Source organism: Rattus rattus, chromosome 3, assembly GCF_011064425.1.
Source record: "Rattus rattus isolate New Zealand chromosome 3, Rrattus_CSIRO_v1, whole genome shotgun sequence".
NCBI lineage: Eukaryota > Metazoa > Chordata > Mammalia > Rodentia > Muridae > Rattus > Rattus rattus.
The window spans coordinates 127,183,359-127,198,572 of NC_046156.1; the positions used below are offsets into that span (position 1 = coordinate 127,183,359).

The 15,214-nt window shown below is 45.4% G+C and overlaps 1 protein-coding gene across 1 annotated transcript in view; it reads left to right on the forward strand.

Moving 5' to 3' along the window:
* Fndc3b (fibronectin type III domain containing 3B) overlaps positions 1-15,214 on the forward strand; it is a 326,000-nt gene that overhangs the window by 221,068 nt on the left and 89,718 nt on the right. Inside the window, exon 7 of the mRNA XM_032898582.1 lies at positions 14,338-14,396. Coding sequence (XP_032754473.1) covers positions 14,338-14,396 — 59 coding nt within the window. The remainder of the gene's footprint in view (positions 1-14,337; positions 14,397-15,214) is intronic.

Sequence of the window (15,214 nt, forward strand, 5' to 3'; positions counted from 1 at the left end):
AACATTTCTGCTCGTGGTCCCAAAACACAGCAGAGGTGATAAATGTGAGGGATGTGGCCTTGTGCTGGACACTGGGAGACCATCACCTTCAGCTGCAAATGTGTTCTGCTCAGGTAATATTGTTTTCCTGTTTCATGGGGGGAGGCATTCTTTATTGAGGCTTCTGGGCCTCTGTGGAAGAGCACAGTCCCCTAAGCAGCCTGAGTCATCTCAGACAGCTTTGTTTCCATCCCCCTCCGTTGGTCTTTCCTTTCACTGCTCTGAAAATTAACACCTGCTGCTCACATCTAGTTTATGCTGTTTTCCTCTGGAGGCTGATGTCTAAAAGTCAGTCCTGGCAAGCAATGTGAAGCGAAAGTTGGAAGACATCTTGATTCTCAGGGACTTGCGTAAGCTGGAGTTATTAGAGAGGATTAGGGCCACAGCTGGAGAGCAGGTGGCCCTCCTGCAGTTCCACAGTTGAAGGTAGGCAGAGCCCTAGTAGGGCTCACAGCTTCTGGACATGTTGTTGAGGTTGTTTCACCTGCCCCTGCTGAACCATTACCTGGCCAGTCCTCTGTGAGCTTCAAATTGCTGGCCTTGGCGCATCTTTATAGGATCTCTCGCTTAGGTGGCACCATTATAATTGGGGTTTCCTGCTTAGAACCTTGACTTGATAGCCAACTCTTAATGACAGGCTTATCTTATCCAAGCTAGGAAAGAGAAAATAAGACTTTTACACCTCATCCAAGATGAAGGCATGCATTCTTCAAGTCTGCAAGGACAGGCTAAGCTCACAGCACCTCCAGACATTTCAGCTCGTTGCGACAGAATGCTGTACCCCATCCCTCACTTCAGCTGTGTGTTCAGGTCTGCTAAGAGCACTGCTGCACACACAAGTCACCGCATTGCCTTCACACCACCACTGCAGGTCCCTTTCTCCCTGTGCTCCTTGCTTCCAGGGGTACCCCACTTCCACATTGACCTCTGGGTTCTGCCCTGTAATATCACGGGGGCCTTTGAGTAGACACAGAACAACTACTCGCATCCTCAAAAGCATAAGCTTGAGTCAAGTGTGATGGTAGATTGGAAAGGAGTTAGGATGCCATTGTGCAGACTAATACATAGTTCGAAGGTTGGTGCTTTCTCTAAGAACAGAACCAGTGTCTGCTACATGGTTGGTCCCTTCTTTGTCTTTGCTGGAAGACTTCAGAGAAATGGCTGCTGTCTTCTGCAAATGGGAAGTATCTGGAGATGTAGGAAAACAGCTGGGCTCATCGCTGAGTTCCACAGTTCCCGGACACTCTGTCCTCGCTGTTCCAGAAGAGAACACTCAGACGTGTCAGGCGGTGCAGCGCACCAAACAGCTACAGTTTACGGCCAACCAAGTTTCTGTCCTGTTGGAACCAGTGTGCACTTTTTCTCTCAAGCCACAGTCAGCTGCAAAAACATTCTAGTGTGCAATTATTGCCCAACACTGAGTGCTCAGGCCTCCGGCCAGTCCAAATGCTATGTTTCTATGCATGAAGGGGGTAGGGGGTATTGTGTTTCCAGCACATTGGCACAAAATACTCTGTGGAATTATCCCAGGTTTTTTTGGCAACCAGCTTTTGAGATAACCTTCAATAGCTTCTACGTGAATTTCTAGGCTGAGCTTCTGTAAGTGAACGTGATAGGAGAACGGTGTAAACAAACAGCAAATCCCTCCTGCTTTGATGATCTGTACTGAACTGACTGCTGGGTCCTACGCCAAAGATCTCACTGGAATCCACGGCAATGTGGGGTAGACCATTGAGAGGCTGGACTAGGATGTCGGTGAACTGGCAGCTTTGAATGGAACCAGCGAGCTTTGCACACGCCAGGATTGCAGGCTGAGGGCTGCCCTCTGTGAGAGCAAAGGCACCGCCCATATGTCACATGCACAGAGGAAGGGAGGGAAAGGCAGGCAGGACAGTTCACACTGGCAGAAGGCTGCCATAGGGCCACCTGTTCTATAGGTCTAAGTTTTTTGCTTTGGTTGAGTTCTCCAGAAGCGTCTTCTCTGGGGCCTTCACGGATGTGCAGTTTGGCTGCATAACACAACCATCATGGCACAGGAAAGCTGGAAACAGCTCAACAGTGAAGCAGCCAAGTACTGTGGCCTCTCAAAGCAATCTGTGTTCTAAATTAACTTTCTAGGGTGTGACTTGTTTCTGCCGACTAAAAACACACTCAACCTATAGTATATTTATGTTAAAGTAGACCCATATAACAGTGTTATGTACAGTGTATACCTAAGAAAATTATATATGTATGATTCATATGTATATGTATACACACAAACACACACACACACACACACACACACACACACAGAACCTCTCTAGTTAAATGTTCCATTCTTACCAGGATACTCTCTCTTTTTTTTATGATTTATTTATTTATTGTATATAAATACATTGTAACTGTCTTGAGACACAACAAAAGAGAGTGCCAGATCTCATTATAGATTGTTGAGGGCCACCATGTGGTTGCTGGCAATTGAACTCAGGACCTCTGGAAAAGCAGTCAGTGCTCTTAAGAGCTGAGTCATCTTTCCAGCCCCCCCCTTTTGTGATTTATTTATTTTTATTTAATGAGCATCGGTGTTTTGTCTGAATGCATTTCCATGTGACTGTGACAGATCCTGGGAACTGGAGTCTCGGATAGTTGTAAGCTTCCATGTCAGTGCTGGGAATTGAACTCAGGTCCTTAGAAAGATCAGTAAGTACTTGTAACCACTGAGCCATCACTCTAGCCGGTCCAGAATATTCTCTACAGCAGGGGCTTCTTATCTTTGACCCCTTTTCTCCTGAGACATTTTTGTACCGTCTCATAAGATAGACTTATAAATCAAATGTATCCAATAATAACAAACTATAAAGAATTTTAGAATGATTCTTAGGAAATTTTACCATTTAATAGAAACAAAACCATATTTACATGCTAATGAGACTGATATATTTTAATTTTTTATTCATATAAAATGAAATCTTGATGACTCATACTGTGGGATATAGGAAATCTTCATTTTTTTACAGCTAATCAATATTTTAACTTTCTAACAGTCAGTCCTGAGAACAGTGCTTTACATAAATACTTAAGTACAGAGTGACAGAAATATATTTAGGGCCATTTTATAAGTTGTGGGTATTCTGTCTTTATCCTAAGCCAAAAATCATTTTCAAGTCAGCTACTCAAATAGAAAATGTTAAGATCAAACATTCTGACATAATATAATCTAAAGATGTGCTAACTTGATATTTACAAGGTGAAGAGGGGAAGTGGAAAATCAGCAGTCTGTTTTCCATAATGTTGCCAACCGTTTCTGTAACAGCAGAAAAGTGTGTACCACAATAAAAAACACTACAGTTACGTTGGTAATGCAGGCTGAGATGTTCACTGTGAGAAGTGGGAGGCCAAGCAGTACTAAGCACGGGGAGTGTGTGTGTGTGTGTGTGTGTGTGTGTGTGTGTGTGTGTGTGTGTGTGTTACTTTTCTCTTTGCTGAGATCAAATGCCTGATGAAAAGTAACTTCAGAGGGAAAGAGTTCTTCTGGCTTACAGTTAGAGGGGACACAGTCACTGTGGTAGGGAAGGCATGGTGGCAGAAGTGCATCGCATCTGTAGTTAGAAAGCAGAGAGAGGACAGGGAATGGGACCACACCATAAAACCTCCAGCCCCACCCCACCCCACCCACTTCTCTTCAGGCTCCACCTCCTAAAGGCTGCACAGCCATCTCAAACTCTACCACCGGCTGGAGGCAGTGTCCCTGTGGGGAACACTTCACATCCAGGCCTCAGCATTGCTTATTCAGCAGACGTGGGCTCATACGGCAGTGCTCAGAGGGCAGCACTGCAAACTCCCAGCTACCTCTGTCCTGAGTTAAGTGTGACCATTGCTCGATCAGGAGCCTTCTTTACAGTTGTCCGGTTTTCAGAGCCCCCACCTTCGGTTCTACAACCTCATATGTGGTTGTAAGCCACAGTTTAAGAGCCTGTCCTCTGCAGCGAGACCCGGGAAGTCTCTATTACATCGCTAATTCCCCCAATTGCCCCCCCCCCCAGCCCTGGAGTGTGACAGCAGGCATCATGGCCTCGGAGAGACTTGCCAAGCGGACTTCACTCTGTCTGCGGAAATGTTTCTGGTCTACATGAAATTGAAGGGTGTTGCTGAGTGTAGTTAGACAGTGTGTGTCTGTATCTCACGTGACAGTGTGGATCCACAGTTCTGGCACAGGTTTGTCTTAGGGATACTCAATGCGATGCTAAGATTTTCTAAGGTCCCTTCCGTTACAGCTCACTCCATCACGATGGCTTCAAGTACACACTTGTTTGCTCACACTGAGAAAATAAGGCTCAGTGTCTATGCTTGGGGTTGTGCTTCTCATTTGGCTGAGGTCTCTGTGCCAAGCATTCATCTAGGCCCTGGGAGTTAGTGGTCCACACAAAGGTTCCATGACTGCACTCCTGAAGCTCGGATTCACCGCAGGGCTGGGAGATTGCTGTGGATGACGAGCTGAGACACAGTGTGACCTGGTGATGGGGAGGAAGCGAGGATGCTAGAGGAAGCCCTGCAGAGAGGACCACTCTAGCGTGCTGACAGTGTGAGAAGTGGGAAAAATGAGCAGAGGCCACCATGACAGGCGAGGAGGGACAGTCACCAACTGTCACTTTCTACTCTGTCCTTCTATCCCGTTTAACTTAAAATTTGTCTGTTGCCTTTGGTGTTTTGAAGTCTACATTAATAATAAAAATGTGTTCAAATCAAAGAAGTTCTTTTAAAGTTATTTATCTAGGTTAGAGGTTGTTGGTTAAGGAAGCCATTGAGAGCGAGATTTTGAAACATTTCATCTGTCAATCATTCTTTTTCTACCCCTTCCCCCACCTTGGGGGCATCCTTCTATAATTTCTTTTCTATCTCATAATTTTTTTCTTGTACATTTTTCTCTTCTAGCCCAGGTGTGGGGACCCTTTGTACCTAGTGAGTCCAGGATGCGGCCACCTCCATCACTAGGATGTTAGGATAACAAGTTAATGTGGTACAGCCTCTATAGACTTTAACATGTGGCTAATGTAGGTGATGCCATCAGAATGCTGTACTCAGGTCTGGGGTATTTTAGCAGGATGTAACTGTCATCATATTGGGAGTGGATATATGTGCAGATGACGTTTTTGTGCCATCTGTTATGCATTCAAACAACAAGAGAATCCCATGTAGACAACACAGATCTGTCTCTATGACTCAGGACGGATGAATCCTTATATAGAACGCCTAGGGTCTAAGCTCCAAGTAATTTGATTTTATAATAAATGTAGAAGGAGACAGCAAGATTAGTACAGAATTAGAGGCCTGAGAACAAGTCAAGACTTCTTTCATGGTGACTTGGATTTGCAGATGTCTCTTTATTTGAGAGTAAATGGAAAACCTTTATGAGGAGAGCGCTTCTGGTACTTAGAGCGGTTCCCACTCTGGGTCCACCTCTCCAATAAGCACTGCAAGTGTAGACATTCCTTCTTGTCGGCCATTTCAGTTCATTTTCTCTTCAGTGTGTTTAGGAAACAGTCCATTTTTATGTGGTGCTAAGGTAGATGGTACTCTCTCTCTTGACCATTTCTTAAAGGGGAAATACTGACAGGAAGTGAAGCACAATCAGATTAAATGGAGCGGAAATTATAGCACACAAGAACCACATATGCACCATGTTTTTCTACATGAAGTAAACTCTAGCTCATATTTGAGTGTTAAGAGTTGGAGTTTGACATATTCCAAAATGTCACTCAAGATGGAGTTTGGGTTGTTTACTTCAACTTTGCTTTCTAATGTACAGAGCTAGGAATGGTTTCATGGCTTTCTCAGGGCTGGAATGTAGCCCCCTAGAAGGACATTTGCCTCTCATGCATGGAGCCCAAGGTCCAATCCCAGTACTGCAAATAAATTAATAATAATAATAATAATAATAATAATAATAATAATAATGGAACATTTACCGTAGATTTTCCTTCTAGTCACAGTTACATTTAGTTAGAAGTAGCTTTATCACATTAAAATGGTAGAGGATACTAAAGCATCTCACCTGTAGTCTAATGCCTCCCGTCTTAAGCCAAGGGCCATCTAACTGGGTATGGGAAGCAGATAAAGTTTGCCAACAGTAACAGCGTCCTCGACACTCAATAACTAGGTGCTAACTGATTAAAAATTAAACATAACGAATAGGCAGTGTCCTGGCAGAACCAGCTACGTCCTATCACATGGCTCTCTGGCTCCCTTGTTCTGAATACATACAGTGTGTACTGCATCCATTGCCTATGCTAGCGTGAGGCATCCCAGTGGCCACTGCTGCCTGTAGAGATTCCAGACTGTTGTATGTTAAATGTGAAGGGTTTGGGGTTGGGGATTTAGCTCAGTGGTAGAGCGCTTGCCCTATGGCCCTTAAGGCCCTGGGTTCGGTCCCCAGCTCCGAAAAAAAAAAAAAAAAAAAAGTGAAGGGTTTACTGTAAACAAAGCGGTCTGCTCGTATGGAAGACTAGTGGTTTAATTAGAGAAAAGAGACTTTTCATATGCTCTGTAATTCCTCCGCATCCAAGGGTCTGAACCCTTCGCTGGACTAGGTTTGACTTTAAAAGCTGCTGTATGAGCCAGAATACAGCAAATACAGAGGCGAATGCCAGCAGCAAACCACTGAACTGGAGAACAGGACCCCCGTTGAAGGAATCAGAGAAAGAACTGGAAGAGCTTGAAGGGGCTCAGAGACCCCATATGTACACAACAATGTAAGCAACCAGAGCTTCCAGGGACTAAGCCACTACCTAAAAGACTATACATGGACTGACCCTGGACTCTGACCTCATAGGTAGCAATGAATATCCTAGTAAGAGCACCAGTGGAAGGGAAGCCCTGGGTCCTGCCAAGACTGAACCCCCAGAGAAGGTGATCGTTGGGGGGAGGGTGGTAATGGGGGGAGGCTGGGGAGGGGAACACCTATAAGAAGGGGAGGGGGAGGGATGAGGGGGATGTTGGCCTGGAAACCTGGAAGGGGAATAACAATCGAAATGTAAGTAAGAAATACTCAAGTTAATAAAGATGAAAAAAAAAAGCTGCTGTATGGGTGCTGACTTGCGTTTCGTTTTCTTTTAATTACTCAGTGAATTTTGATGTGGGATGAAGCTATAGTTTCTAAGAATTTCTGAAATGACTCTAAACATAACTTCTGCTGTCTTACACTATGAGTTTAGGCCAAGCAGCTTTCTCAACACGGATGACTATTCAATAAAGATGGCAGTTAGCTGAGGAACTCTTAAGACACCCCTGCCCTGCCGTATGAAATAGTCACCTGCTCTAATTCTTATGTGAAAATGAAAAAACCATAGCCATCTTATTAGTATATAAATTTGCTTTCATCATTAATACATAGTAAAAAATGTTTTTCTTGGAATTGCTTTCAAAGAAATTGCTCTGTGAATTATTATCAAGTTTATGTTTGATTTGCACACCTGAAGGCCTGGTGTCACATGAAATTTGACAGGAATGGAAAATGTCTAAGCAGCCCTCGTCTGCTGGTGCTTTGTACTTTATAGTTTGGCTCACATTGTGTTAAACCAGAGTGGTTAACAGGTGCTCTGCAGCAAAAGCCATTAGCAAGGGACAAAGGGGACAAGGGGACCGGAGAATAGTAGCTGTATTTGTGCAAATTTATCGTCTCAAAGATTAATGATACTGATGGAATGCTGTTAGTTTTTAACTCTGACTTTAAAAACTGTCTCCTAAGAAGTAGTCTATTAAGGGAGGCAGTTCAGACACCGAAAGACAGCAATCTCCCTCCTATGCAGCCTTGCTTCTAGTCTGCATTAGTGTATTGTGTGATACAAGCAGGGGTGATTGTGGATATAGTCTGTGAAGTCAGAGAGGAAACTGTGAGAGTGGGAAAGACTTGTTGAAGAAGAGAACTACTTATTCACAGACTGTTGGGATCAGAAGAAACACTACCTCGCAGCTACCAACATGGTATTGCAGTCCAACACAATGTTGTGTTCACTGCACCCGTGTATAAATAGGAACACAGGCTGCAGAGGGAGCTCAGGGCGAGAAGTGCTTACAGTACAACCATGAGGACCAGAGTGTGCTCCCCAGGACCTGTGACAAAAGCCAGGTATGGTGGTACCTGTATACTTGTATGAGACCCTAGTCCTGGCAAAGCATAAACAGGCAGATAGATCTTCTAGAGGACATGAAAAATCGACATCTTATAAGAAATTGCCCCACTCTGTAAAATATATACATGAAAATAGTTTAAATATACAAGGGCACTGGGGGAGCACTGTACCCTCTTATATGGGTGGGATGTCTGATCTCCCAGAATTCGTGGCCTTTTCAGCTGAGTTGGTGAGTCCAGGCCAGTGAGAGACCCTGTCTTAAAACAAAACAAAACAGAATACCTTGGATAATAGCCCCAGCAATGACACCCAGGCTTGAATCTGGCCTCCACATGCATGCAAAACAAACACCATAGCCCAGGTGGCCCAAAGACTTAACATTTCCTGTGATGGTTGTGCAGATGGGAAAGCCCCGATTCAGGTGCAGGCAGGTTCAGTGGCTGGCTTCCTCCATCCTGGAGCACACTTTGCTACAGTGTCCTCTTGTAATTTCCTGTTTCTTAGAGCACACCTTGGCTCTTGTGTCCTCACACACGTAACAAAAGAAGCAGCTTCCAAGACACAAACCCCATTCACAGGGCCTCATGCAGTCCGAGCCATCTGCAGGAGAATCACCTCTGGGAACAGACTGCCATGAACTCTGGCGATCAGACATCCCACCCATATTAGAGGGTACAGTGCTCCCCCAGTGCCCTTATATATCTAAACCACTTTCATGTATATATTTCTACTGACTGGGGTAATTTCTTACAAGATGTTGACTTTCCATATTCTCTAGAAATGAGAATACCCATGGCTACTGCATGAGTAACTGAATGTACCCTGGCTGAGTGGAGTTCTTTCCTTCCTCTTCCTCCCACTGGTGCTTCCTCTCTTCACGGTCCCTGCTGGCGACCATGGGAGTTTATGCATGTTGAGCTTGGAGCTGTGCTGATTGAAATAGTTTTCCATGGGCCAGACTCTGTGGCTTTGACAGATCCCTCCTCCGAGATTCCAACTTGAGCGGCTGAGCTTCAGTATGTACTGCACCCGTGGACTGATTGCCCAGTCTTATCCCCAGATAGATTAGTTCTATGAGACATGATTAAAGAAAGGCTGCTATAAAGCAGTTCAAGTTGCTGTGTAAATAATGTAATTATTGGGAATCTCTTGGACTGTTTTATTAAAGAACTGTACGCTGCGGATTCTGCCCATCCATCCTCAGTCTTGCAAAAGTTCTGACTAAGCTAATTGAAAACCTTTCGCCATGTCCTGCCAAGTCTTAATGAAAACGCCTATGAGGGAAACTTTCTAGACGCTGCTGTGGAAAGCGCTGCATAACCTTTAGTCAGCTCTGACATGAACTCTGGGAGAAGTTCTGCCCTGCGTTCAAGCAACTCCCTTCCTGTCCTAAGTGCAAGGGAGGACAGCATCCCTGGTGGGACAGCCATGGAGTTAAGCCTTTCCCAGATAAAGAGCTGTGTCTGACAGTGGCTGACTCAGCTCAGCAGAGAAGAGTTCAGCCCCGTACAGGGAAGCAGAGACTGGAACTGGAGTTGGCTCACCAGGCCCGCAGTTGACCTGAGACCTTTGTCCAGTTTTGTAAGATTTTTGTCAATGCTCAGTTTGATATAGGAACACTGGTTGCCTCTGTGTGGTTCCATGCATACACAGTGTTCTCTGAAAGAAAACATGGGTTTACTTCTTTGGGGATTTGACAGAAATGCAAATAGAATCTTTTAATATTTAGGCAGGATCTAATTTACTTGGCAACAAACACTTGAGCAGCATGTGTAGAGTTTCTGTGGGGGTCCAACAGACTCCCTGGTACTTTCCTGTTCCCCAGCTTCTCTTTAAAGACCCACACCCATCCCCGCACGCCGCTCCTCTGATCCATGCGAATGCAGCTTCTGCAGAAAGGAGCCCAACTGCTTGAGGGCAGGATAATGTGAAAGTTTCTGGGAAGACTTTGTCTCAAAGCTTGGTCCAGAAAAGAAAGGGCTTCTCTCTCCTGAAGTCCACAAACAGCAACTGACTCGCAGAGGAAATGAGACCCTGCCACCCACCCATCTACATTCTGTGGCTAGCCCTCCTGTCCAGCTGGTCATCCACCTGCAGAAGGAATCCAGCCCTCCTCCCTCTTTTCTCTCAGCTTCCAGAATCTATTTGGAACCCAGTCCAGCCTAGAAAATATTTTTCTAGAACAGGATACACCTTCTCACATCCTGGAACACAACCTGCTGTCTTTCATTTTCCGTTGTCAATGGGCCAATGTGCAAGCTCCTTTCAGAATCTCAGAGAATGGCATCACTTTCCCAGCTAAATACTTAGATTGCATTTGGCATTTTTGTGTCAGAATCTTTGATGTCAGTGAAGTGGTTATGCTTGTGTGCCCACCCATGTTCATCTGTGCATGTGTCTATGCGGGTGCATGCGTGAAGGCCAGAGGTTGCCGCTGGGTGTCAGGGGAGCTCACTGTACCTGGAGCTCACCAGCCTAGCCAGATGAGCTGACTAGTAAACCCCATGGACCCTACAGTGCCCACCCTCAGGACTGGGATCACAAGCACACACTGCTGTGCCTGGCTTCTCCATGGTTGCTGGGAATCTCGATTCAGCTCTACCGCAAGCACAGGAGCTTATATAGCTGTCTGCTGTCTCCCCAACCACCTCAAAGTTTTAAAAAATAATATGCTTTATAGAAATTTACTGTAGTGTTCTTATATTTTAAAATGTATTCTTCAGTAATCTTAACTTAGGTGTTTTGGGGGTTGATTTGGTTTGCTGTGCGTGCGTGCGTGCGTGCGTGCGTGTGTGTGATGCACTCATGTTTGTGTACACATGCATTGAGACCAGATGAAGGGATTGGGTGCCTTTTTCTACCACTCTCTACCTTGTTCCTTCGAGGTAGGTTCTCTGCTCAAACAAGAGCCCCCATTTGTATTTTGGGGGCCTAGGCTGGCAGCCAGCAACCCCCAGTGATCTGCCTGTTTCCACCACCTCAGTGCTAGGGTGCGTGAGACTCATGCTGCCCTTTATGTAGGCGCTAGGATCTGAATTCCATCCACGAGCTGGGCGGTACGTCCTATCAGCACTGTCTGAAGCCAGAGGTCTGGGGAGTTATCCATAGTATTTATACTAAGTCCACTACCTAGAAATCCTAAGCACTAAATTAAGGGGTCCTTAGGTAATTAAACTTTTTCTGAATTTGATTTCTTTTTACTTTCTCCCTGATAAGTAAGCTTTTTAAAGATGCTAATGACTGGTTTGATTTTCTACATAAAAAGATAATCTGTGAGCATTCTTAGTATTTATTTTCTTCCTTTGCCTATATATATTGTCAAAGGCATTGACTGCTTGTCTAGTTTACCCTTATTGTTGACGCCTAGTTTTCTTTCCATCCAAAGATATTTATTCGTACATCTAGCTCTTACATCTCTAGCTCTCAAATGGACATAATGAGACCCTATATTTTCCATAGACATAGCTGGTTCATAGGTCAGCAGTCCCAGCTCCTTGGCAAACCAGGAGGACTCTGATGTCCAGAGGGGCATCTCCACATGAGCTGGTTTGGGAAGCAGGAGGAAAGTGGAGAGGGAACGGTGCTGATATTGTCCTGGAATGAAGGTGCTGACACCTAACACGCTACAGCTACAGCAAGCAGAGCCCTGGGTGTGTTCTAAGGAGTAAAATCATGTGAAACAAACCAGAGTTAATTGTGTTTATATAGGAGATGTTTATATTAGTTTAGCCCATACACTCATTCAAGCAGTCTGAACTCAAGTTTTTTGGAGCAAATATGCAAACCATTATTTATGGAAAGTTTAAACTTTACACTCTTCCTCTAGAAAGTTCCTTCCTCCCTCCTCCCTCCTCCCTCCTCCCTCCTCCCTCCCTCCCTCCCTCCTCCCTCCCTCCTTCCCTTCCTTTCTTCCTTCCAACAACTCATTTTGTTGTATGTTTTATTTTAACCTTCCCTTTGCTAAAAAATGTTCATGGGAAATGTTTAGGGGGAGGTGAGACATGAACAAAAGGAAACGGGTTAAAGGGTGTCTCTGTTGTGACTCCATAAAATGTTTCCATGCTTTTAAAATTACCTTCTTCTTATTTTGTATCTTTTGCTGGTAGATTTGGTCTTTCTAGAGAGGTCATGCTTGACATTCCCACTGGTACCTTCTGATTCCTCTTCCTGCCCCATCATCCCTCTCCTCCACCTTTCCTCCTCCTCCTGCCCCATCATCCCTCTCCTCCACCTTTACTCCTCCTCCTGCCCCATCATCCCTCTCCTCCACCTTTACTCCTCCTCCTGCCCCATCATCCCTCTCATCCACCTTTACTCCTCCTCCTGCCCTGTGTCCGGCTCCTCCACCTTTACTCCTCCTCCTGCCCTGTGTCCGGCTCCTCCACCTTGTCTTCAGGTTCAGATATTCCATCCTCTCTCAGGTTCACTCTGGCCCTGAGACTTTCCCCGGGGCATCTGCTTGTCTACTCTGCTTTCACATCTAGCACTTCAGACTGCTTCTTTTCCTCAGTGCCCGTTGCCCTCCTTCTCTCACCCTCTCCCACGCCTGGTCTTACTGTCTTTATTTCTGTATTCCATTCAGCTGTTTGTATTCCCAGTCAGAAGCATATTTTCTTCTTGCTGTGTAGCCAAGGCTAGCCTGGAACTACAGCTCCTCATTGCTTCACCTCCCGACTGTTGAGATTACAGGTGTGCATCACCAGGCCTGGATCTGCTTTTTTGTTCCTTGTTTGTTTATTTGTTTTTATAGAAAATAAATCATGTACTCTAGCCCTGTGGTATTGGTGCATTCCAGACACATTTTAGTAGGAAAGGCTAAACCAGACTATGGAAGGAAACTCAGCAGGGCAGTTATGTCCAGTATTGGTAGCAGATAAGAAAGCAATGGGATTTGAGTGACAAGAGTCAGGGTTTAGCGAGACAGTCCTTGAGCAGGTGACTGAGACTCACCCTGAAGAGTAAACACATAACCTTGTGAAATGCAGGGCTTGCTAAGCCGCCATTGCCCCCAGTCCTGTCTCCACATGTCTGCTGCCCCGCAGGGCTCAGCCTGCTCCTGCTGGATTGCCTTGAGGACCGCTTTATCCTCTGATGTTACAAGTACCATCTGCTTCCCTGCCACCCTTCGCCCCAGTCATGTGGGAGCAAGGACGTCTGCCCGGGACATGCATCTCTCTAGCATTGGGTCATAAATCAGGGTCCGCAGGTGTGGAGCCACCACAGTTCAGAGTTGGGCTCCAGGGCCTCTGCCAGGAGAAGCAGAATGAATTCTGTTTACTTCTTTGTCTTTGTTTGGCCACACAGACTTCCCATCTCTGTATGGCAAGGTTTTTCCTCTTGTTTCTGAAGAGCAGGCTTTACCACACTGTGGATGTCCCTTTCCTCATCGTCATATCCATCAGATGAAGACTAAATTACTCCTGATCATTTCTTCACCACTCTGTCACATCCGGTCTTGTAGCATCTGTGTCTCCCAACCCAGGCATGTCCTCAAAGTTTACCAGCCGCTCTAGCAAAGGCAGCTCTGTCCTTTACAAAAGCAAAGGCAGCTCTGTCCTTTACAAATACAGTGTAGCAGGGCATTTACTCACTACACACCTTCCTCATGTGCATCATTTGTTCAGAAATCTAATGTCTCTCAAGCTCCAGCCAAGCTGTGTGAATACCCCCTCCCCCCACTTAAGTGCTGCAGTTTGATGTAAAACCGAAACTCTAAATGAATGCATGGATACATCTGAACGTACATATATGCCTGCATACATACATACATATATACATATATATATATATATACATACATACATACATACATACATACGTACTGAACTAAAGTTTGAACTCACCAGCCATTGGCACTCAAGTCCATCTTCTCTTAGGTATCCTGTATTTCTCCATGAGCTAGGGTCTCCTGCTTGCCCTTCTTATGACCCTCTCTGTTCCTTTCCTTCAGTCCTACTGAATAAATTTAGTCCTTTAGGACTAAGTCTAGCTTACCTAGTGCGTGCTTCCCGCTGTCCACTAGCGAGATAGCACAACCACAGTGAGACCCTCGCCCCGTCGTGGCACCAGTGTGTAGCAGGCAGCAGACTGACGTGATGACACCCTTGAGGAAGGCATCGGGGAAGGAAACTGACAAGCTTACTGCCTTCTAACAGGTTCTTTTTCTTTTCTTGTCTTTGCCACACAGAGTATGAGTTGGAAGTAAGGAGGGTGCAGGACATCCTTTCGGGAATAGAGAAACCACAGGTATGTCTTCCGGACCTCTCTGCAGGAACAGCGAGTCCTTAAGTCCCCGTCGTGCTTTCTCTTGCCGTGCTCTCGGTAAGCAGGGCCTACTGTGACATAGTAGCCAGTTACTAATGGACCAAGGACGTTGAGAGCAAGGTTTGTGCAGTCACCTGCTGAAATGCCTCTTTGCTGCAGATGTTCTGAATGCAATCAGATGCATCTAGATTTTTCATGGGTCTACAGAGTTTGTCCTTGGTAATTTCTTGTTGCCTTTGTAAATGGAGGAAGAATCCATTCGGAAAACCTCAGAGATCCCAGGTATTTCCCTAGGTAGGTTCAGAATAGCATTCTGACTATATATGGGAGGACACTGGGCACAATAGCAAGAAGAAGGGAGGAATGGTGGTGGTGCTGGGGGGTTCAGTCCCACTTGCCAGCTGTTTTGAAATTCAGATAGAAATTCATAGCGTTGGTTCAGCCTTTTGTCTGAGATTAGAGAGCCAAAGTTTTGGGGAATGTTTTTCTGGTGGAACTGAAAAATCTTGATTTTTTTTTCTTTAAATGCAAGGCTTTTAAACAGCAGACTCCAAATAGACCTCATGTTCACGATTGGACTAAACCAAAAATACGGGTGCATTGGAAGGTGGACATCTTAGGCTACTTACTCTGACAGGGGCAAGCAGACATTGGGGGTTTCCAGGAGAAGGTGTTATGTAACTGGGGCTGCATTTGCAGGTTAGTATACGTTGGCAGATGACTTGGTGTAAGGCCCAAGAGAGATGGGGGTATTAGAAACTCTCCCACTCCTCGACACCATGGTCCACATGAGAAGGGGA